Source organism: Oncorhynchus gorbuscha, linkage group LG08 (assembly GCF_021184085.1).
Source record: "Oncorhynchus gorbuscha isolate QuinsamMale2020 ecotype Even-year linkage group LG08, OgorEven_v1.0, whole genome shotgun sequence".
NCBI classification, from domain to species: Eukaryota; Metazoa; Chordata; class Actinopteri; order Salmoniformes; family Salmonidae; genus Oncorhynchus; species Oncorhynchus gorbuscha.
In genome coordinates this window covers 27,814,672-27,840,373 of record NC_060180.1, presented here as the reverse complement: position 1 = coordinate 27,840,373, position 25,702 = coordinate 27,814,672, and the positions used below count along the sequence as shown (strand labels likewise).

General features: G+C 42.7%; 1 protein-coding gene and 1 pseudogene across 2 annotated transcripts in view; one reads left to right on the top strand and one right to left on the bottom strand.

Annotated features, from left to right (window-relative positions):
- Positions 1–1,343: 1,343 nt before the first annotated feature.
- On the top strand, positions 1,344–7,307 carry LOC124042262 (annotated as a pseudogene).
- Positions 7,308–8,198: 891 nt separating this feature from the next.
- LOC124041437 (sphingosine-1-phosphate lyase 1-like) overlaps positions 8,199–25,702 on the bottom strand; it is a 44,480-nt gene continuing 26,976 nt past the window's right edge. For both annotated transcript variants that reach the window (XM_046359014.1, XM_046359015.1), the window contains exons 8-14: positions 23,622–23,730; positions 22,811–22,909; positions 22,498–22,644; positions 22,092–22,330; positions 21,001–21,147; positions 11,218–11,338; positions 8,199–10,971 (exon numbers count right to left, since the gene is read on the bottom strand). In XM_046359014.1, the coding sequence (XP_046214970.1) occupies positions 10,813–10,971; positions 11,218–11,338; positions 21,001–21,147; positions 22,092–22,330; positions 22,498–22,644; positions 22,811–22,909; positions 23,622–23,730 (1,021 nt within the window). In that variant the 3' untranslated portion in view covers positions 8,199–10,812. The remainder of the gene's footprint in view (positions 10,972–11,217; positions 11,339–21,000; positions 21,148–22,091; positions 22,331–22,497; positions 22,645–22,810; positions 22,910–23,621; positions 23,731–25,702) is intronic.

Here is a 25,702-nt window from a genome sequence, read left to right as displayed (position 1 = left end):
TATGAGCCACATGTATTCTGTCTGGCACACCTGTGAGGCGTACTGTGTTGTTTTCAATAGATAATTAAGCAATTGGAGTTATTGATTGGGCCATAAATGAGTATTTGAAAAACAGAATACTGAGTGAGTCTTATAACATGAGATGGCACCGAAAGTGTATATAATGTTTTTTTTTGCAATAAAACATATTGTCCTGACTGGAACAGAGTCTATACAGCCAGTCATTGAATGAGATGAAGCCTTAGGTTATTGTCTGCCTGTGGTCAATGTGCTGTTCCCAAAATCTGTCAACGCTTCACAGATAGTGATAAAGAAGATTAGCATATTGCTAAGATACCGGTTGATGGCATTCTCCTTTAAAATCAGCTGCTTCGTGGTGACATCTCTTTGCTTTGTCTCCATGTTTGTTATGCAGGTGAATGAGGACCCAAAAGCGACTTAACGAAAACAGAGTCTTTGTTCCAGTCTTAGACAAAAGCGATAATCCTGGATATTATCTAGGTGAAAGCAAAAACAGGAAAACCGAAATCCACTCGTCAGTAGAGAGGAATGACTGGAGACGCGACCACAGACTGCAGGTCGCATCGGGAAGGCACCGGCCATAGCTGACATTGACACCTGCTCACACGCAGCATCTGAAGAAGGTAAAACACGACAGGGCGGAACAAGGACACAGAACAGCGAACATCATACAAGGATCCGACAAGGACAGAAGCGGAAAACAGAGGGAGAAATAGGGACTCTAATCAGAGGGCAAAATAGGGGACAGGTGTGAAAAGAGTAAATGAGGTAGTTAGGAGAATGAGGAACAGCTGGGAGCAGGAACGGAACGATAGAGAGAGAGAGCGAGAGAGGGAGAGAGGGAGGGGGAGAGAGAGGGATAGAAAGAGGGAAAGAACCTAATAAGACCAGCAGAGGGAAACGAATAGAAGGGAAGCACAGAGACAAGACATGATAATCAATGACAAAACATGACAATGTTGGCTCGACACCAAGACCGATCATTTGGAGGCATTGACAAATCCTTTTACAAATACCCTCCTTTTTTAAGTACCTTTCAGAATGAACTTAGTTTAAAGCTCATGTGATAGCACATGTGTAAAGAGCTGTGGAATCCCATTGAAGTGATGAGGAGAAAGCAATGGAGCCTCCCACCATTTTGAAAACCAGGGATGTTTTCAATTAGGGTGACACGTTCAGAATGTTGCAGAAATAAATTCTATTAAAAAAAATTATTAAAAAACAATTCTACATAAACAGATAATTGAACCGCTTCTACACAACACATATCTATCTGAACGTTATGAACAGGCCCCAGGAATGCAATGCAACACTAACTCCAGATGGGCTTCTACGCAACCAATCACAGTTTGCATTTGTGCAACTGCCAACCTTCACATAGGCAGCCAGTGACTATTTGCTTTGATCTTCCCAGGCCAGTAAAAATCCAGGGTTTGAGTGAGGAGGAGAGGGAGCGTCTACTCCCCTTGCTCCGGAACGCCCAGTGGGTGGTGGTGGGAAGGGACGCCATCTACAAAGAGTTCATCTTCAAAGACTTTAACCAGGTCAGAAAAGCTTGAATATATTCATAAAAAGTGTCTGAGAGTGCTGATCTAGGATCAATTTAATGGCTGTAGGGTATAAAATGCATTTGACTTGATTATGACAATGAAGACTTGGACGTACAGTGTGATACTTTATCTTACAGGCCTTTGGCTTCATGTCCAGAGTGGCTCTACAAAAGCAGAGAAAATGGACCATCACCCTGAGTGGTTTAATGTGTACAACGAGGTATTTCAATAAGCCCACTAGGATTGCCTGGGGTAGAAGAGATATAGACAAACCTGTTATCCCTTTCACAGCTAGTGATGCTGTCTCTCCATATGTCACTATAGCTTTAACAGGTGTATGTCCATCTGAATAACCGGCGTATGTCCATTTATCAGTAAGATGGCGCTGGAAGAAATGGCAGCAGTTTTACGGGCGACCATCCAATTGTGCTATTATGTGTCCTTTCGCATTATTTGTAACTTATTTTGTACATCATGTTTCTGCAACCATATCTTACAGCAAAAAAAATAGCTTCTGGATATCAGGACAGCGATCACTCACCTTGAATTAGACTTAAGATTTTTCTTCAACAAGAAGGATGCACAGGACATTCTACGAACACCCGACAAGGCCAACATGCCTGTTATTTGCAAGAGGAAGAGACGCAGGTACAGAGGACACAGAGCGGGATGCCTCGTAAGGATCGCAGAAGGCGAGTGGGAAAGCTGCCATTACGTCAATATTACTTGCCAACGTGCAATCATTGGACAATAAATTAGACAAGGTACGATCACAAATATACTACCAACGGGACATCAAAAACTGTAATATCTTATGTTTCACGGAATCGTGGCTGAATGATGACATGGATATTCAGCTAGTGGGATATACGCTGCACTGGCAAGATAGAACAGCACACTCCGGTAAGACGAGGGCGGTCTGTGCATATTTCTAAACAGCTGGTGCACGAAATCTAAGGAAGTCTCTACATTTTGCTCGCCTGAAGTAAAGTATCTTGTGATAAATTGCAGTTTTTAGCTCTACTTTTCGTGGCTGTTTATTTACCACCACAGACAGATGCTGGCACTAAGACCACACTTAGTCAGCTGTATAAGGAAATAAGCAAACAGGAAACCACTCACCCAGAGGCGGCGCTCCTGGTGGCCGGAGACTTTAATGCAGGGAAACTTAAATCAGTTTTACCTCATTTCAATCAACATGTTAAATGTGCAACCAGAGGGAAAGAAATTATAGAACACCTGTACTCCACACACAGAGACGCGTACAAAGCTCTCCCTCATCCTCCATTTGGTAAATCTGACCACAATTCTATTCTCCTGATTCCTGCTTACAAGCTCAAATTAAAGCAGGAAGCACCAGTGACTCGCTCTATAAAAAAATGGTCAGATGAAGCAGATGCTGAACTACAGGACTGTTTTGCTATCACAGACTGGAACATGTTCCGGGATTCTTTCGATGGCATTGAGGAGTACACCACATCAGTCACTGACTTTATCAATAAGTGCGTCGAGGACGTCGTCCCCACAGTGACTGTACGTACATACCCCAACCACAATCCATGGATTACAGGCAACATTTGCACTGAGACAAAAGGTAGAGCTGCCGCTTTCAATGTGTGGGACTCTAACCCGGAAGCTTATAAGAAATCCTGATATGCCCTCCGACATCCCATCAAACAGGCAAAGCGTCAATACAGGGCTAAGATTGAATCGTACTACACCGGCTCCGACGCTTGTCGGATGTGGCAGGGCTTGCAAACTATTACAGACTACAAAGGGAAGCACAGCCGCAAGCTGCCCAGTGACACGAGCCTACCAGACGAGCTAAATCACTTCTATGCTCCCTTCCAGGCATGCAAGAGAGCATGAAGACAACCTGCCTAAATGACTACCGACTGGTGCAATCACGTCCGTAGCGATGAAGTGATTTGAAAGGCTGGTCATGGCTCACATCAACACCATTATCCTAGAAACCCTAGACCCACACCAATTTGCATTCCGTCCAAACAGATCTACAGATGATGCAATCTCTATTGCACTCCATACTGCCCTTTCCCACCTGGACAAAAGGAACACCTACGTGAGAATGCTATTCATTGACTACAGCTCAGCGTTCAACACCATAGTACCCGCAAAGCTCATCACTAAGCTAAGGATCCTGGGACTAAACACCTCCATCTGCAACTGGATCCTGGACTTCCTGACGGGCCACCCCCAGGTGGTGAGGGTAGGTTGCAACACATCTGCCACACTGATCCTCAACACTGGAGCCCCCCAGGGGTGTGTGCTCAGTCCCCTCCTGTACTCCCTGTTCACCCACGACTGCATGGCCAGGCATGACTCCAACACCATGATTTACTTCTTTGGGATAGGGGGCAGCATTTTCACTTTTGGATGAAAAGCGTGCCCAGAGTAAACCTCCTCCTACTCAGTCCCAGATGCTAATATATGCATATTATTATTATTATTATTATTGGATAGAAAACACTCTGAAGTTTCTTAAACTGTTTGAATGATGTCTGTGAGTATAACAGAACTCATATGGCAGGCAAAAACCTGAGAATAAATCCAAACAGGAAGTGGGAAATCTGAGGTTTGTAGTTTTTAAACTCAGCCCCTATTGAAGTTACAGTGGGATATTGGTTATGTTGCACGTCTTAAGGCTTCCACTAGATGTCAACCGTCTTTAGAAACTTGTTTGAGGCTTCTACTATGAAGGGGGGCTGAATGAGAGGGGAATGAGTCAGAGGTCTGCCAGCAGCCTCGATCTCAGTCACACGCATTCACATGAGAGGTAACTCTCGTTCCCTTGCTTTTCTACAGACAATGGAATTCTCCAGTTGGAACATTATTGAACATTTATGATAACATCCTAAAGATTGATTCTATACATAGTTTGATATGTTTCTACCACCAAACTCCCTAACAAAAGGAGGTATATGGACATAAATTATGAACTTTATCGAACAAATCAAACATTTATTGTGGAACTGGGATTCCTGGGAGTGCATTCTGATGTAGATCATCAAAGATAAGGGAATATTTATAATGCCATTTCTGACTAATGTTGACTGTTATGGCGGTTATTTATTTTGGCCTCTGAGTATTGTACTCAGATTATGCTGTTTCCATAAAGTTCTTTTGAAATCTGACACAGCAGTTACATTAAGGAGAAGTTTATCTAAAGTCCCATGCATAACACTTGAATTTATCAACATTTATAATGAGTATTTCTGTGTATTGATGTTGCTCTCTGCAAAATCACAGTATGTTTTGGAACTACTGAACATAACACGCCAATGTAAAATTTCATTTTTGGATATAAATATGCACTTTATCGAACATAACATACATGTATTGTGTAACATAAAGTCCTATGAGTGTCATCTGATGAAGATCAAAGGTTAGTGATACATTTAATCTCTATTTGTGCTTTTTGTGACTCCTCTCTTTCGCTGGAAAAATGGCTGGGTTTTTCTGTGACTTGGTGGTGACCTAATAAGCTTTTGCTGTAAAGCATTTTTGAAATCAGATGCTGTGGCTGGATTAACGAGAATTGTATCTTTAAAATGGTGCCTAATACTTGTATGTTTGAGAAATTTGATTTATAAGATTTCTGTTTATTTGTATTTGGCGCCCTGCAATTTCATTGGCTGATGGCGAGGGGTTCCCAGACAGGTTAAGTTTGAAGACTACACAACAGTGGTAGGCCTGATCACCGACAATGACGAGACAGCCTATAGAGAGGTCATAGACCTGGCCGGGTGGTGCCAGAATAACAACCTATCCCTCAACGCAACCAAGACTAAGGAGATGATTGTGGACTACAGGAAGAGGACCGAGCACGTCCCAATTCTCATCGACTGGGCTGTAGTGGAGCAAGTTGAGAGCTTCAAGTTCCTTGGTGTCCACATCAACAACAAACTAGAATGGTCCAAACACACCAAGACACTCTTGAAGAGGGCACGACAAAGCCTATTCCCCCTCAGGAAACTAAAACAATTTGGCATGGGTCCTCAGATCCTCAAAAGGTTCTACAGCTGCAACATCGGGAGCACCCTGATTGGTTGCATCACTGCCTGGTACGGCAATTGCTCTGCCTTCGACTGCAAGGCACTGCAGAGGGTAGTGCGTACGGCCCAGTACATCACTGGGGCTAAGCTGCCTGCCATCCAGGACCTCTACACCAGGCGGTGTCAGAGGGAGGCCCTAAAAATTGTCAAAGACCCCAGCCACCCCAGTCATAAACTGTTCTCTCTTACTGCATGACAAGCAGTACTGGAGTGTCAAGTTTAGGACAAAAAGGCTTCTCAACAGTTTTTACCCCCAAGCCATAAGACTCCTGAACAGGTAATCAAATGGCTACCCAGACTATTTGCATTGTGTGCCCCCCCAACCCCTCTTTTATGCTGCTACTCGGTTTATCATATATGCATAGTCACTTTAGCTATACATTCATGTACATACTACCTCAATTGGCCCGACCAACCAGTGAGTGCCGCTGCCCCCCCCCCTCACCTCCTCTTTTACACTACTGCTACTCTGTTTATCATATGCATAGTCACCTTAACCGTATCTACATCGACATACTACCTCTATCAGCCTGACTAACCGGTGCCTGTATATAGCCTCGCTACTGTATATAGCCTCGCTGCTGTTATTCTTCAGTCTTTTTACCGTTGTTTTTATTTCTTTACTTACCCATTGTTCACCAAATACCTTATTTGCACTGTTGGTTAGAGCCTGTAAGTAAGCATTTCACTAAGGTCTCCACCTGCTGTATTCGACGCATGTGACAAATAAACTTTGATTTGATTTACCCTGTATTTCCTGCAGTCTCTTATCCTCTCCACCAGGTCCAGATCGCACACATGACTGCTGGGGCCTCTCCCAGAGAGACATCACTCCGACTACCTTCATCGACCAAGCATCTGTCCTCTGAGCAACTCATGGCCTGCAGCCACTTCAGTCTATCAGTTCCAGTCATTTCAGTATGTCATTTCAGTGGCAGAACCCAGAGCAGAGGACACCTATTCATCCCGCTCCATACGTTCATTCAGATAACTAACCTGGGACAGGAACAGGAAATGACATCCCAGAATCCCAATGAATGTTTAATGTTCACGTTCAATTCATATTGTAACATTTAGTAAGTGTGGTGTTACTAGACAGATGCGGAAAGTGGATTTAAGAGCACAAGACCATAGGCCTATATACAGTGGGGTCTGAAATTGACACCCTTGATAAAGATGAGCAATAATGACAAAAATAATAATAATTCAAATACTAAGCTATATTGTATGCTCCAAAAATGGGGAAATTATATTATTTTATACTCATACAATTGCTCAGAAAAATAGATATTGTTTAAGAAATAAGACACTTCTACAGTCATGTCAATAATCCTGAAGGAATTGTAAATAGTGAGAAAGTTGCAGGGGTTCAAAGATCATATCCACAAGACATGCTAACCTCCCGTTATTGGTAAAGGTGAGAGGTTAGCATGTCTTGGAGGGTATCATCTTTGACCCTCTAACTTCCTCACTCATTATTCAAGATTCATTCAGCATGACCTGTAATCATGGCAACATCCACATTAATGCAGAAACATTCTATTCTTATTTACAATGTAATTCATGACACAATACATTATTTACCATTCAAATAATCTGAAACCCAACCAAAACAAACTGCAAAAGATTGCAGTCACAAGCTTCATGTCGTCATGTGTGCTAGGAATATGGGACCAAATGCTAAACTTGACTACTTTAATTTATAAGAATCTGTAGGGGTGTCAATAATTTTGACCCTTACCTTTTTGAAGAAAGAGTATTACTTGTTAAACAAAATCTCTGAGCAATTGTAGTATTAATTAATATAATTCCCCAATTGTTTTTGATCATACAATATTGCTCAGTATTTATTTTATTCAGTCATTATTGCTCATCTTTATCAAGTGTCAATTTCGTAACCCACAGTAAATTAAACATTCCTCTATCACCAGCTGAGCGGATCAGGTGCTCTAAAATAAAAAGCATCAAAAAAGGTACGCAATATGACTCTAGCTCTGACTACGAACTTCTGTTCATTCGTCATTATCTAAAATTATAGTGGCAACATAAACACTGCGTTTTGTTGTCAGTCTGTCTAGCCTACTTGTGGCTACCATTTGTCTCAAATGGTTTTCCTCTGTCTAGTAAGTGGCAAATAAATTTGTTTGAATAACCAGTGTGTCTTTATTAATTTGTCAAAAGTGGCCTACAGATAAATGGGGCAAGCCACAGAATATTTCACCCCTCCTAGAAATCACAAGATGATAAACAAGATTTAATCAGATTGAATATATTTATCTAAAAAACAACAAATGGAACAGCTGTTGTGGTACTATTGAAAATTGTATGTCGCTTAGCTTCCGGTGTGCTGAATGTATTTTTGAATCAATTGTTATGCTGAAAAAAGGAGTGTAGTCAAGGCCAACAAATGCTTTCAAAAGGTGTTTCCTCTGGAGTAATGAAGGATAGCAAACAATTACACAATAGTCAGGGGTGGATGTAGTGATTTAGCAACCTCAGGCAAAACATGTTTTAAATGAGTTTTAATACAGTAAATAAAAGATGACGACTAGTATTATTTTTTAAACATTTAATGATATTATTTCAAATGAACAACACTTACATGTACGGTATAAAAGAGAACTGGACCTTACTGAACTCGATGTTATGAAGCCAAATCCCTGAGGCTGATCGATACATACAAATATAATCTACATTTCCTTAGAGATACATAAATATATTTTTATGGATCTATTCATTGGCGTTACCCAATAGCACTCGTCAATCTAACCTATAAAAAGGCATACAGGTAAATGCCTAATGCTGTTACAATTATGCCCATGCAACAACAACAGAAAGGCATGATCTACCATACCTCCTAGAGGGCAAGGTGCTTCGTTCAGACTTTCACAGGCACATTTTGTAAAGCTGACCCAATTCTCACTGTACAAGTTACAGATTATATGGTGGGGTAATCACTAAGCAGCAATTTCTCATGTACTAATACTACCACAATCATTTTCATAAAGGACATGTACATGTTTCTATTGCAATTGAAAATAATCTCCTGGCTATTGAAATGTCACAATATTAGTGGATGTTTCCCCATTGACGGCTCCACCGAAAAATAGAAACCACAGGATGAATCCGTCGTCAGGTCTCTGACAACTGTGTGCCTTTGAGGGCCACACTGTCCATTGCTTTTCATTCTTGCTACATAATCAAGCAGTGGCGCTAGAAAATCAAAAGAACAAACTAGAAACTGCAGACCTCGAAGACCAGAATTGACCCCCAACAAAATTAGTGCTTGCCCTGCAGTCAAAAAGAAAAACACAATGGTTGAAGATAAGAAAAGGAAAAAAGAAAGACACGAGACAATTTGTAATTAAAAAAAAGAAAAAGAAGTGGTCACATAGTCAATGCTTAATGATACACCAGGACGAGGCTAAAAGTCATCATATCATCATAACATTCTTGTCAGACTATTTCCCTCCTTATGACTCCAGAAAGGGAAAACATCTACGACACAGACATGGAAAGAAAACAACTGATATGTACTTAAAGTTTGACTACAAACACTAACGTGAAAGCACATTGGAAAGATCAAAGGATTTTTGGGGTGTCCCACCAAGTGTACAGTAGGGGTGTGTTTTTTTTTTGCAAACAGTTTGATCCCAGTAGCATTGCTTTTAAGAACAGTTTGCAGGTTATCAAATGCCATAACAGTTTAGTCTGAAATGTTTAAACCTTATATGAAAAACTGAGACAGGCTTTTCCTGTCTTCTTTAGCCCTATAACGATGTTACTGGGTGAACAAGCAACACATTTGCATTGAACAGAAACTGAGGTAGATACAATTAGAAGATACGTTGATTACGTTGATTACTTTAATACAAGAACACATTAAAAAATGATTTAAATCGGAGTTGGAGACTTAAAACAGCCTATAAAAGATGCCGAAATAAGTTGTTTTCAGTTCCTTGAGATCAATTCTAGGTTAAACCGTTCGATTCACGGCTAAACCATTGACTCAAATAGAAAGGGGTAATGAATATGTGGTCTCAGATTCTTAACATATTGGCGGTGCACAGTATACTAGGTAGTGTACTACAGCAGCTGGGGTTTCCTGCTGCCTGAATTATTACTGAAACATGCAATTAGCCACAGATGGACGACAATTAGGAATACATGTATATATGCACTATAGTACAATAAGTGGCTAGGAAAGTATTGTGCTAAATTCAAAAGGAGCTCAAGTCTTAAAAATGACTCAAGTTTGTTGTCCATAGAAATCCATGCATATATGATTGCTCCTTTATCATTCATTACTATTCATTGGGTCATTATTTATTTCACTAGGAAATGAATGATTTTCAGTGAAAACTGTTACTTGTTGTAGATTATTCGAACAGAGTCAGATTTAAAATCACTGTCTGAAGTACCTGGAACATGAGTATTGAGAAGTATATCGTGTTTTCTGGTAGGAGGCAGTAGAGGGGTTCTCCCTGACTTATGATTGTGGTCTTGCTCTCGACCAAACATTACTCGGAGGCTAAAATGTTCTTCTAAGAATTTTTTTTTATCTAGAGTATTTTCAATCACCACTTTAGAACGAGACAATTATGCGAGAGAGATAGCAGGATATTGTAAATTAAAGAGTTCATAGCATCTAACTGAAGCAGAAAATCTTGAGACAGGACATTGCAATTACCACTTGAATTAAACCGTCGTCAAGTGCTCTATAGAATTTAGAAAAAACTAATTTATATTACATTTAAAAAAATTCTCTCTCTCAAAACCATACATAACTTTATCTGAATGGCTTGAGCTGCTATTCTACATATGTGCTTTTACTTTCCATATATTTGAAAAATGCCTCGGTAGCTAAAAACAATGGCTTGTGCTTCTGAAGATATCTGAAAAAGGGTGTGTGGATAGATTAAAGGTGGGCAAGATAAGGCAACTGTTGAGTGATTCAATGGGTGGACCAGAGGTGAAGCAGGCTGGTAAGCAGGGCTGTGTTCATTAGGCACCAAACGGAAGGAAACACACTAAAACAGGGAGGAACTACTTGAACTTGTCTAACAAGAAACACTTATTTTCTTTTTCCGATGCAAAACGTTTTACAACGCTTTCCATTGCGTGCCCTAATGAATATGACCCAGGTGTGTGTCCAGGACACAGCCTACTCAGTGGGCCTTGCCGTTGCTGTTGCCATTTATATGGGTCTTCTGGGGCTGAGAGGACCTTGGCTCCTCTGTGCTGTAGAGGCAGTCCAGGAAACCGCAGGAGATCTCTGTCACCATGGATCTGTCAGGGATGGACTGGGCCATGCCATAGATCGCTCCCTAGAGCATGAACATTTATGAATGTAGAGCCATGTAAATCCAATAAGTTTGCAAATTAAAATATAAAACAAATATGTTTGCAAGCGAAGCTACTTTAGAGAACATTAAAAAAAGTTTTTTTTCTCTCATTTTAAGTGTGAATATAAATCTCCAAAAATAATCTTACACGATTGATATTTTCTATTAGAGCATTGGTGCACTGCTGGGAAGTTTATTCCAGGTAACGGAGTCAGCATTAACACTCACCATTCCAGTGGTCTTCTCATTGGGGTTCTTCAAAATGAGAGCCACCTGCTCTTTGACCTCACTGATGAACTGTTCGGCCACACCTTCCTGTGTGTGCAGCACTGTACAACAGATATGGATGCTGCGGTGGGACAGAGAGAATGTTGTTTAAAAGAGACACAAAAGTACTTAAAACATTACTCAAAATGGTGCCCGGGGTAGGGCTGCATGATTAAAAAAATTCCGATCCAAATTGCGATATTGAAATGTGCATATCTCAAAAGGCTGTGATTTCTCTCATTTCTTTGACACTAGACTACCATACCTACTCTGATGAGATTCGCTAGACTCCGTTCATTCCCTCTATACATGCACAGAGGATGCTGACCAATCACAAGTGTCCTCTCTCGCTCTCTGCATGGCATGTAGAATTGGGCTACTTTGAAAACGAGGTCACGGGTGAAAATGTATTTGTTTGCAAATTTTTGGGCTACTTCTAAATTGCACTGTGGCCGCCATTGCATTTCTCTTAAAATATATACATTTCACTGTGACCTGCTACTGATGACTATCAGGCAGTGAGGCAGGCTGTTGCTGAGTGAGTGAGTGAGTGAGTGAGTGAGTGAGTGAGTGAGTGAGTGAGTGAGTGAGTGAGTGAGTGAGTGAGTGAGTGAGTGAGTGAGGAGGACCGGTGGGGTGTGTGTGTGTGTTGAGCACAGTCAACACTGTTGAGATGGCACTGCAGCAGTCAGTCATGACAAGTGATGTGAGAACAACAAACTAATTAACTAGCACTAGCTAGCTACATCCTTTTCCCTCATAATTCTTGTTTGCCACGTTCGTTGTGTCCTGACCGCCGCCAGTCTTACCAATCATTACTAGAGCCAACACAGTAAATAGTTGTCTAACAGTTACAGAGAGAGACAAAGAGGATCGAACAATGTGCTTTCTTTCTGGGTATGTAGACAGGGCACAAAATTAAGGTAGTCCCGGGGACGCACAAAAAAATAAAAATGTCTGGGACAGTTCTGGGAAGATAGATTCAAAATTCATAGAACTACTGTACATCAAAATATATATATTATTGCTTCACATTAGAACGGCAGCAATGCACACACGGCAGTAGGCTATGCGCAAATGTTCCAAAATTAAATTAGCGGGAACACACCGTTCTAAAAAGCTATCTGCACATGCGAGCAGTTTCATGAGACCGATGAAAATATCCATTCGACATTTAGAACGAGGGGAGATCTAAAGATGCAACAACTAGCATGGGTTGCTAATATGACTAGGATTGTGTCTTCGCCTGCTGGACAATGAAAAAAAAAAGTTTTGAAACAAGACATGCCTCAAAATGACATAAAACCTCCAGATTTATGGTTGCCTCTACTCAGACTGCAAGGTTGGTGGGGTGCAGCAGACACTGACCATTTGATCTGAACGAACCATGCCGAGTATGTCGACTGAATCAAGCCTTTAGATAATGTTAACCAACATTCTAATTGTCAAACATGACTGCCGTTTAGCTTATATTGATGTAATTAAAAGACTTACAAAAAAAAAAAAATTGGCGACATTTTCTGGCGCCTCCCTCACGTCAGCATCGGTGTGGACTTGAGGCTGTAGCCAATATACATATATAACCCAATTATTTATGTACATTTATGCAAAATATTATTCCAACGTTGGCCTTTATAGAGGCAAGGTGGTGAATTTCAGCCTCAGTTGACAGCCCCATGAATCTGTCAGTAGTAGGCTATTCTTATTTAAACATCTTTAAATACCTTTAAAAATCACTGAATGACCTAGGTCCAATGAGTAAAACCATGTTGGGACGGTTTGAAATGCACTTTGGGACAATTCTGGGAAGGTGATGAAAAAATGTTATTCTTGAGCCCTGTGTGTAGCAAGCTAGCTAGCTAACATTGGTCAGAAAGTTGGAAGTCAGACGAGAATGGGGCGATTAATTCCATTACTGACTATCAAACTATAATAGTAGTGTTTAAAAAATAAAAATAAACTCTTCGGAGGACACACATATGTACAATTTATGCATATGTAGCACAAAAGCTGTGAAAACAAAAAAATACATACATTTGACATACATGGTACTTATATATACAGCAATCACAAGACAATAATACATTACCAAACATTTAATCCCACCCATCAGCCTCAGGCCATCACACCTATCACAGTAGACCATCCTCATTTGGTTTCCACGTGACATTTTTTCAATTGTGATGTTTTACATGAATTCTGAACCTTTGATTGACTATGTCTTTCCAAAATCGCCCAACACTGCTATTTGTAAGGTTAGTTTTGTGATTTTTTTTTAACCATTCCTGAACCTGTGACCAGAAACACGCTTTATAGGGGCAATACCAGAATAAATTATCTAGTGATTCGGGCTCTTCACAGCAAGAGAAGTCAAGGGGTTTGAATACATTCCGAAGGCACTATGCTTTTGACTTTTTCCACATTTTACAGCTTAATTCTAAAATGAGATTAAAAAAAACATTTTCTGAGAAATCTACACACAATAATCTATATTGACAAAGCAAAAAAAGTTTAGAAATTTTAGTAAATTTAGTCAAAAATAAAAAAACAGAACTACCTTTACATAAGAATTCAGACACTTTGCTATGAGACTCAACATTGAGCTTAGGTGAATCCTGTTTCCATTGATCATCCATGAGATGTTTCTACAACTTGATTGGAGTCCACCTGTGGTAAATTCAATTGATTGGACATGATTTGGAAAGGCACTTCCCTTTCTATATAAGGTCCCACAGTTGACGGTGCATGGCAGAGCAAAAACCAAGTCATGAGGTCGAAGGAATTATCCGTAGAGCTCCGAGACAGGATTGTGTCGAGACACACATCTGGGGAAGGGTACCAAAACATTTGTGCAGCATTGAAGGATCCCAAGAACACAGTGGTCTCCATCATTCTTAAAACGGAAGAAGATTGGAACCACCAAGACTCTTCCTAGAGCTGGTCACCCTGCTTTTTACATTTTTGCTATGCTGTAATAAAGGCTTTCCACCCCCCCCCCCCCCCCCATTAAAACAGCCTCTCTGCTATTACCCAATTCAATTAGTGTTGTTTACACTGTCCAAATAGTTTTTCTGCAGTAGGATTTGTATTGTATAACGAGCTTCACAATCATTATTTTAATTCAGGGCTTATACATAGCCTATGCATATGCTTGAATATGTGTTTTGAATTAATCATCACCTTAAAAAGCGCTGTTCACTTCAATTCATTGTTAGGCTTTGAAACAACATCCACAACGACCATGTTTGACTCCGTTTCAACCTGTTGTTGAACTTCTTTCTTCAAATTGATCAATGACAGCGAGGTGCGTTTTAAAAGCACAATACTGTTTTGATGAGTGTTTGTTTGAATTGCATTAATGTCAGAGTGGTTAGAAGGACAATAGAGCCCCTGAGTACCAGGCCATTGACGAGTTGGGTACTCTCAACACATGTCCTGATTGCATAAGAGGAGATTACCATGACTCAACGGTCACATGGAATTTAACTGACTCATGACTCATAACTGCTGGTGTGGCCGTAATACGGTAACAGCCCTAAGCACAGTGCATATAGTTGATTTGATTAAAACACATAGGATGTTTCTATATATGGAAAAACACACATAAAAAAAAAAAAAAACAGATGACTGACTCTTGGTCGACCAATGATTTTCTTTGTCGGGGGACAGCCCTAATGGAGTAAAAAGTACATACATTTTCTTTAGGAATGTAGTGGAGTAAAGGTTGTAAAAATATATACAAATAGTAAATTACAGATACCCCAAAAAAGTACTTAAGTAGTACTTCAAAGTATTTTTACTTGAGTAGTTTACACCACTGAAGAAAAAAGTGCCCGACAGCAGCAAAGCCCCTCAGCCACCTACCGTAAACAGGCATTGATTGCCTATGCGTTTTCAAGTGTAACGTCCTACATTTAAAAAAAACACCCCGCAGGCTATCCCCTAGCCAAAGGCATGGTTCCTATTGACACATTCCGCAAAGACAGCTCCAAGAAGATGATAAACAAGCTGGACAGGAGATACAAGTATCCTACACTGTACAACAAAAATAAGGGAGAAGTTGAAACATGTCACATTGATTTACTGGACCAGACTCCAATGTTTTGGACAGGATTCACCTTGCCATCAGTAGGCTACGTGTTATATGTTTAAGGCACTTTGACATTTAATACGCCTACATATACATAATTACACAATCACAAGCTTCCTATTCCCTCGGCAGCCTACGGTTAATTTAGGTTATTTAAGAAAGCAATGGTAAAATAGGAACTCCTCATTCATTCACGAATAAGTGCTGTGCTTACAGCGCTGTCACGAATATTACCGAAGGTGACTCCCCTTCTTGTTCGGGTGGCGCTCGGCGGTCGTCGTCGCCGGTCTACTAGCTATCGCCGATCCGTTGTTCTGTGTTCGTTTAGTTTTGTCTAATTGGTAGCACCTGTTTCTAGTTTGATTGTTAGGATAGGGTATATATAGTCTGTTTAGCCCGCTTCTGTTTCGTGCGGGCTTGTTCGTCTGTTTTGTTGGTTGAGTGTATTTTGTTGTATTTTGGGTTACACGCTGTCCGGTTATATTTCTGTTCATTTGTATTTTCACTTTGTACATGTATTGTTTCGGGACATTAAAGCGTGTTGTTTTTCCCACATCTTTGCTCTCTGCGCCTGACTCCACACCTCTTCACTCATAATTGTGACAGAAGCCCGCACCACGATATGGAGTCAGCAGGAGCAGCGACCACTCCTCTTCCCACTATGGAGGAGAGACTCCAACATCACACATCCATCCTCCATCGCCTAGGATCAGCGATGGAACGGATGATGGAGAGGATGGATCGTTGGGAGAGGAATGGTTTCCCTACTACTCCACCGACCCTCCTACCAGCAACTCTACCATCTGCCCCATCTGGATCCGGTTCCAGCGCTCTGCTCATGACACCTCCGAGGAAATACGATGGAACAGCGACAGGGTGCCAGGGATTCCTGCTGCAATTAGACCTCTACCTGTCCACCGTTCGACCGGCCCCCTCAGAGGAGGAGAGAGTAGGGGTCCTCATCACCTGCCTGTCTGGTAGAGCCCTGGAGTGGGCTAATGCGGTCTGGAACGGGCCCGACTCGGCAAGAGACAACTACTCAGAGTTCATCCGCCGTTTCAGGGCCGTGTTCGATCACCCTCCAGAGGGTCGTGCGGCAGGTGAGAGATTGTTCCATCTGAGACAGGGGAAGAGGAGCGCGCAGGACTTCGCGCTGGAGTTCCGGACCTTGGCTGCGGGAGCAGGGTGGAACGACAGGGCCCTGATAGACCATTACAGGTGTAGCCTGAGAGAGGACGTCCGTAGGGAGCTGGCCTGTCGGGATACTACACTTGGCCTGGATGGACTGATAGACCTGTCGATCCGGTTGGACCATCTGCTAGCTGCTCGTGGACGTTCTGAAAGGGTCTTGTCAGTTCTACCTCCTGATCCTCCTGCCCCTATTCCGATGGAGTTAGGAGGTACCGCATCAAGGGAGATCGGAGGAGGAAGCTCCTCCTGTACCAGTTGTGGCCGGAGAGGGCACACGTCTGGTCGGTGCTGGAGGAATTCATCTGGGAATCATGAGGGCAGGCAGAATACTCATCGGTCACCCCAGGTGAGTAGAAAGCACCACACTCTCCCAGAGTTTCCTGTTGGTCACATGTTTCTATTAATTTGTTTCCTAAATTATTCTCCTTCTCTCCAGCATAAGGCACTGGTAGATTCAGGCGCAGCTGGAAACTTTATAGATCGCGGACTCGCTCAGAGGTTGAGGATTCCGTTAGTTAAAGTAAACCCCCCTTTTCCCGTGCACTCTTTAGATAGTCGACCATTAGGGTCAGGGCTGGTGAAGAAAGCACAATTTCGTTGGAGATGATTACGCAGGGGAATCACAAGGAGCGAATTAGTTTGTTCCTTATCGATTCACCTGCGTTTCCAGTTATTCTGGGGATTCCCTGGTTGGCTATTCATAATCCTACGATTTCGTGGAAACAGGCAACTCTACAGGGGTGGTCTGATGAGTGTTCAGGCAGGTGTGTAGGGGTTTCCATCGGTGCTACAACGGTGGAGAGTCCAGACCAGGTTTCCACCGTGCGCATTCCAGCTGAGTATGATGATTTGGCTATCGTTTTCAGTAAAAAGAAAGCGACCCAATTACCACCCCATAGGCAGGGGGATTGCGTGATAAATCTCCAGGTTAACGCTGCACTTCCCAGGAGTCATGTGTATCCTTTGTCTCAGGAGGAGAAGGTGGCTATGGAAAATTATATCACCGAGGCTCTGGGACAGGGGTACATTCGGCCCTCCATGTCACCTGTCTCTTCGAGTTTCTTTTTTGTGAAGAAAAAAGATGGTGGTTTGCGTCCGTGTATTGATTATAGAGGTCTAAATTCCATCACAGTGGGTTTTAGTTACCCACTACCTCTCATTGCTACGGTAGTGGAATAATTTCACGGAGCGCAGTTCTTCACTAAACTGGATCTCAGGAGTGCTTATAATTTGGTACGTATTCGGAAGGGAGATGAGTGGAAAACTGCATTTAGTACTACGTCGGGCCATTATGAGTATCGCGTCATGCCATACGGTTTAAAGAATGCTCCAGCTATATTTCAATCCTTCGTGGATGAAATACTCAGAGACCTGCACGGACAGGGTGTAGTGGTTTATATTGACGATATTTTGATCTACTCCGCTACACGCACTGCGCACGTATCTCTTGCGCGTAAAGTTCTTAGACGATTGCTGGAGCATGACCTGTATGTGAAGGCGGAGAAATGTGAGTTTTTCAAACAATCAGTTTCCTTCCTGGGTTATCGTATTTCTAGCTCTGGTTTGGTAATGGAGGGTGATCACGTTAAGGCCGTGCGTAATTGGCCGACTCCGACCACGGTAAAGGAGGTGCAGCGGTTCTTGGGATTTGCCAATTACTACCGGAGGTTTATCCGGGGTTTTGGTCAGATAGCTGCCCCTATTACCTCACTGCTGAAGGGGGGACCGGTGCGTTTACAGTGGTCAGCAGAGGCGAACGGAGCTTTTCATAAGTTGAAGGCGATGTTTACTAAAGCGCCGGTGTTGGCACATCCGGACCCTTCTTTGGCGTTTATAGTAGAGGTGGACGCATCAGAGGCTGGGGTTGGAGCTGTGCTCTCACAGCGTTCGGGTGTGCCACCGAAGCTCCGCCCCTGTGCTTTTTTTTCTAAGAAACTCGGGCCAGCGGAGCGGAATTATGATGTGGGGGATAGGGAGTTGTTGGCTATGGTTAAGGCCCTGAAGGTGTGGAGACACTGGCTTGAGGGGGCTAAGCACCCTTTCCTTATCTGGACTGACCATCGTAACCTGGAGTATATCCGATCAGCTAGGAGAATGAATCCTCGTCAGGCAAGGTGGGCCATGTTTTTCACCAGATTTAATTTCACTGTCTCGTATAGACCAGGTTCCCTCAACACTAAGGCTGACGCGCTGTCAAGACTTTACGACACTGAGGACAGGTCCATCGATCCTACTCCCATCATTCCGGCAGCTAAGCTGGTGGCACCGGTAGTATGGGATGTGGACGCGGACATCGAGCGGGCACTAAGGGGGGAACCTACGCCTCCACAGTGTCCGGAGGGTCGTAGGTACGTGCCGCTGGCTGTTCGTGATCAATTGATTCGATGGGCTCATTGTCTACCCTCGTCGAGTCACCCAGGTGTTTATAGGACCGTGAGAGGTCTTGAGAGGAAGTACTGGTGGCCCACTTTGAGGAGGGATGTGCGATTCTATGTTTCCTCCTGTTCGGTGTGCGCCCAGAGTAAGGCTCCTAGACACCTGCCAAGAGGTAAATTACAACCTCTTCCCGTTCCACAACAGCCGTGGACCCATCTTTCGGTGGATTTTCTTACTGACCTTCCCCCCTCTCAGGGTAACACTACTATCCTGGTCGTTGTGGATCGGTTCTCTAAGTCCTGCCGTCTTATCCCATTGCCTGGTCTCCCTACGGCCCTACAGACTGCGGAAGCTCTTTTCACCCATGTCTTCCGGCACTACGGGGTGCCCGAGGATATAGTTTCTGATCGGGGCCCCCAATTTATCTCCCGTGTTTGGAGAGCATTTATGGAACGTCTGGGGGTCTCGGTCAGCCTTACCTCAGGGTATCACCTGGAGAGTAATGGTCAGGTGGAGAGAGTTAACCAGGAACCAGGAGGTGGGTAGGTTTCTGCGGTCGTATTGCCAGGACCGGCCAGGCGAGTGGGCGAGATATATTCCCTGGGCAGAAATAGCCCAGAATTCACTAAGCCACTCTTCTACCAACATGTCACCATTTGAGTGCGTGTTGGGGTACCAGCCAGTCTTGGCACCGTGGCATCAGAGCCAGACTGAGGCTCCTGCGGTGGAGGAGTGGGTACAGCGCTCTAAGGAGACCTGGAGGGCAGTCCAGGAGTCATTACGCCAAGCTAGTATAAGGCAGAAGAAGAGCGCTGACCGTCACCGCAGTGAGGCCCCCGTGTTTGCACCTGGGGACAGGGTCTGGCTCTCGACCCGTAACCTGCCTCTCCACTTGCCATTTAAAGTCCTGAGGAGAATAAATGAGGTTTGTTATCGATTATCACTTCCTTCGTATTATCGTATTAACCCCTCATTTCATGTGTCTCTTCTCAGGCCGGTGGTAGCTGGTCCCATGCAGGAGAATGAGGTACCGGAGGTTCCTCCACCCCCTCTGGACATCGAGGGGTCCCCGGCGTACAAGATACTAGCTATTCTGGACTCGAGACGCCGGGTGAGAGGCTTGCAGTACCTCGTCGACTGGGAGGGGTACGGTCCGGAGGAGAGGTGCTGGGTTCCGGCGAGGGATATTCTAGACCCATCCATGTTGAGTGAATTTCATCGCCTCCGCCCGGATCGCCCAGCGCCTCGGCCTCCGGGTCGTCCCAGAGGCCGACGTCGGCGCGCTGCGGGAGCTGCGCGTCAGGAGGGGGGTACTGTCACGAATATTACCGAAGGTGACTCCCTTCTTGTTCGGGTGGCGCTCGGCGGTCGTCGTCGCCGGTCTACTAGCTATCGCCGATCCGTTGTTCTGTGTTCGTTTAGTTTTGTCTAATTGGTAGCACCTGTTTCTAGTTTGATTGTTAGGATAGGGTATATATAGTCTGTTTAGCCCGCTTCTGTTTCGTGCGGGCTTGTTCGTCTGTTTTGTTGGTTGAGTGTATTTTGTTGTATTTTGGGTTACACGCTGTCCGGTTATATTTCTGTTCATTTGTATTTTCACTTTGTACATGTATTGTTTCGGGACATTAAAGCGTGTTGTTTTTCCCACATCTTTGCTCTCTGCGCCTGACTCCACACCTCTTCACTCATAATTGTGACAAGCGCACTATATTTGGATGACCACGTTAAACATTTACGTTTGTTAATATGTAGGTGGAATAATCCTATCTAGCCATTTACAACGTTGGAAAATATTTGTTTCATTTACTTGTGTATTCATTCACACGATCTCATGTTAGAAGTGATGTTCTCCACCCCGACAATTGTTTTAACTATGTCTGATGGAATTACCAAGTTTTCACCCAAGTGTTCGCAATATCCGGCCCAAAGAAATCGCCATTAGATATTTTGTCCACATCGTGACTTTGTTTTCTGGTATTACCTCAGCATACAGTGCATAGTTAATATTCTATGAAAAAAAGGTATACATTATAATTGATAGGTATGACTGAATTTCAAAGATGTGAAAAAAGTTTAGGGAAACATACCTGGATGGATACTGTAGCGTGTTGAGATTCCAACCCTTTGACGTCAGTGCATTGGATAAACGGAAAATGTCGAAGACGTCAGAGCCTATTGCCACCACGGACACTTCAGGATCTCCAAACACAAACACTCCATTCATCTTACGGATTCTATCCAGAAATAAACAAAACCAACACAACTCAAATATTTATCCTATCCAAAAACATTGATCTCAATTTGCTTACAAAGAGCTGTTAGAAACAGTGAAATCTAACAATATTCTGGGCCTGTTGTAAATAGGTTAAAAGATGGTTTAGGAACCAACAGAAAGCGAATCAAATAAGCAAACTTGATGAAAGAAAAACAACCATAATGTTTCTGATTATACCTATAAAAGGTTTTGCTTTACCACATATCCAAATCTGGTTAAAACCTCCACAGGCTCTGTGTCCCGAACTTGGGACGGTTGAGTTAATGTAGGCTAATGCAATTAGCATGAGGTTGTAAGTCACAAGAAAATTTCCCAGGACATAGACATACCTGAAATTGGCAGAAAGCTTAAATTCTTGTTAATCTAACTGCACTGTCCAATTTCATTGTAATGGCAATTACAATGAAATAATATCATGCTATTGTTTGAGGAGAGTATACAGCTATGAACTTGAAAATGTATTAATAAACCAATTAGGCACATTTGGGCAGTCTTGATACAAAATGATGAACAGAAATGCAATGGTTCATTGGATCAGTCTAAAACTTTGCACTTACAGTCTAGTGGCCAAAATCTAAATTGTGACAGGGATGGAATAATGCATTATGGCCTTTCTCTTGCATTTCAATGATCATAGTACAAACAAAAACACTTTTTTATTTTATTGTATTATATTTTACCAGATCTAATGTGTTATATTCTCCTACATTCATTTCACATTTCCCCAAAATTCAAAGTATTTCCTTTCAAAATGTTATCAAGAATATGCAAATCCTTGCTTCAGGTCTTAAGCTACAGGCAGTTAGATTTGGGTATGTCATTTTAGGCAATCCTTAAGAGGTTTAACAGAGAAAGCCGAAAATCAAGGCCTATAATGTCTACAGTAAAAGATGGGTCTCTTACTCTGTCTTGATAGTTCGTGCAGTGTCAATGATCTTCTTAGTAGTCTTTATGTAGCCATCCTCTCCCATGTACATCATGGTGGCCCAGCACGCTGCGATGATACCGCCTGGCCGAGAACCTGCCACTGATGGGGATGCATAGATGCCCCCCTGCCAGTCTGGAGCCACAAAGTACTGGTAATGCCTGTACTGTTTGTCACTATACAGGATCACTGATGAACCTTTGGGGGCAAAGCCATACTGGAGTAGAGGTAGATCAAAAAAACTAGAAATTAGTCAACAACAACAACAAGTCAACACAACAAGCAAAAAAAACAGATGTTTATGAAACAATGAGCATCTTATGATTGAAAAGCAAGAGGGAGAAAATGTTAGGTAAGACTGTGAGATCCACACCCTGTTCTTACCTTGTGTGTGTCTGCAGAGATGCTGGTCACACCCTTTACCCTGAAGTCAAAGGGAGCCAGTGGGTAATTGGCTTTGGCCATGAAAACTATTAGAAACCCTCCCAAACAAGCATCCACATGCAGAGGGAGGTTGTACTTTACAGCCAGCTGAAAAACACCATGTGTGATGGATTAGGTCATTTCAGGTAAAGTACTATGCAACAACATTGTTACTACACAGGTACACAAGCAACTTAATGTAAGCATTACCGGTTTTTAAAATACATTTTCCCATGACTTAGTATGAGAAGTAGATAACAATGAGACGCTTTACCTTTCCTACTTCCTCAATAGGATCAATGATTCCATGGGGGAACTGGGGTGCGGAGCATACCAGCATGGCTGTGTTCTTGTTGATGGCTCGCCTCATCGCCTATACAAAACAACTAGGAGTTAAAAGGAATCGTGATATTGCTTTAAGACAAATGATTATGGCGATGATAAGTCTAATCCACCCTCAGTAAGAACCAGTCATTCTAATGTCATTGTTGCCACCATGTTTTTTTGTAGGCCCGGGACGACACCAGTATTGCGATACTGGCAAGGAAACAAAACACGAAGCAGATTTAACTTCTTTAGGAAAACAGCCCTAATTCTGGAAACAAACATCATTACTTTGTCATCCAGAGTGACAATGTATTTTTCCAAGCTACGTCACACAAAATTTAAGGTTTGCAGGTTTTTTTTAAAGGACCAAAGAGTTCAGTCTGCTTTGTGTTTTCATTCTTGCCATGGAAAAAAATAGAGATGCAAAAAAACTAGGGCTGTGACGCTACCTGTAACTATTGTCATGTCTGAAATGGTCATCTTAAAACAGTCCAAACAGAGGAAGAGTTCCCCAGTCAGTCACGGCAGTGACAGTCATTAGTTAAAGTAGTGTCACGTTGCAAGACATCACACCATATTCTTGTTACCTAAAGTAGGCTGGGGTCAAGTTACAATTGGGAATTTGTAAACCAACCAACCTACATTTACTCTGACCTTCTGTGTATGCAGACCTTTTGTTTATTGAGCACGGACCGACTTTCCAGTCAAGTTATTATTTGGACTAACCATTAGTATAGGAACAAAATAAATATTTGCACCTTAACATCCACTTTCAAGGTCTTCTTGTCCAGGGGGATGTGAACAAGCTTCATTCCAAAGTAGTTTGCTGCTTTGTCAAAGGCTGCATGAACACTGACTGGTGCGACACTGCAAAATTAGGGGAGGAAATACAGCACAGATACTGTATAAAAATAATTTCACAGGCGATATAACCCGTATATACAGCCACAATCACCATTTTATGAGACCGCAAACATTGAGCATGCGAATCAAGCTTGTTCTGAGACCAAATCTAATTTTATTAGTCACATGAGCCAAATACAACAAGTGTAGGTAGACCTTACAGTGAAAAGCTTACTAACGAGCCCCTAATCAACAATGCAGATTCAAAACAAGAGATAAAAGCAACAAGTAATTAAAGAGCAGCAGCGAAATAACAATAGCGAGACTATACAGTTGAAGTCGGAAGTTTACATACAAGGTTTAATGACTCCAACCTAAGTGTTTTTCAACCACTCCACAGATTTCTTGTAAACAAACTACAGTTTTGGCAAGTCGGTTAGCACATCTACTTTGTGCATGACAAGTGATTTTTCCAACATTTCTTTACATATAGATTATTTCATGTTATCACAATTCCAGTGGGTCAGAAGTTTACATACAGTAAGTTGACTGAACCTTTAAACAGCATGGAAAATTCCAGAAAATGATGTCTTGGCATTAGAAGCTTCTGATAGGCTTATTGACATCATTTGAGTCAATTGGAGGTGTACCCGTTGATGTATTTCATGGTCTACCTTCAAACTCAGTGCCTCTTTGCTTGACATCATGGGAAAATCAAAAGAAAATCAGCCAAGACCTCAGAAAACAAATTGTAGACCTCTGGTTCATCCTTGGGAGCAATTTCGAAACGCCTGAAGGTACCACGTTTATCTGTACAAACAATAGTACGCAAGTATAAACATCATGGGACCACGCAGCCGTCAAACCACTCAGGAAGGAGACGCGTTCGGTCTCTTAGAAATTAACGTACTGTGGTGCGAAAAGTGCAAATCAATCCAAGAACAACAGCAAATGACCTTGTGAAGACGCTGGAAGAAACAGGTACAAAAGTATCTATATCCACAGTAAAACAAGTCCAATAGCGACATAACCTGAAAGGCCACTCAGCAAGGAAGAAGCCACTGCTCCAAAAACCCCATAAAAAAAGCCAGACTACGGTTTGCAACTGCACATGGGGACAAAGATCGTACTTTTTGGAGAAATGTCCTTTGGTCTGATGAAACAAAAATAGAACTGTTTGGCCAAAATGACCATCGTTATGTTTGGAGGAAAAAGGGGGATGCTTGCAAGCCGAAGAACAGCAAATAGTCTGGGTAGCCATTTGACTAGATGTTCAGGAGTCTTATTGCTTGGGGGTAGAAGCTGTTTAGAAGCCTCTTGGATCTAGAATTGGCGCTCCGGTACCACATGCCGTGCGGTAGCAGAGAGGACAGTCTATGACTAGGGTGGTTGGAGTCTGACAATTTTTAGGGCCTTCCTCTGACACCGCCTGGTATAGAGGTCCTGGATGGCAGGAAGCTTGGCCCGTTCGCACTACCCTCTGTAGTGCCTTGCAGTCGTTGGCCGAGCAGTTGCCATACCAGGTAGTGATGCAACCAGGATGCTCTTGATGGTGCAGCTGTATAACCTTTTGAGGATCTGAGGACCCATGCAAAATATTTTCAATCTCCTAAGGGTGAATAGGTTTGGTCTTGGTGTGCCTGTCTTCCGCATGCTTGGACCATGTTAGTTTGTTGGTGATGTGGACACCAAGGAACTTGAAGCTCTCAACCTGACCCACTGCAGCCCAGTCGATGAGAATGGGGGCGTGCACGGTCCTCTTTTTCCTGTAGTCCACAATCATCTCCTTTGTCTTATTCACGTTGAGGGGAGGTTGTTGTCCAGGCACCACACGGCCAGGTCTCTGACCTCCTCCCTATAGGCTGGTCTCATCGTTGTCGGTAATCAGGCCTACCACTGTTGTGTCATCAGCAAACTTATTGATGGTGTTGGAGTTGTGTCTGGCCATGCAGTCATGAGCGAACAGGGAGTACATGAGTGGACTGAGAACGCACCC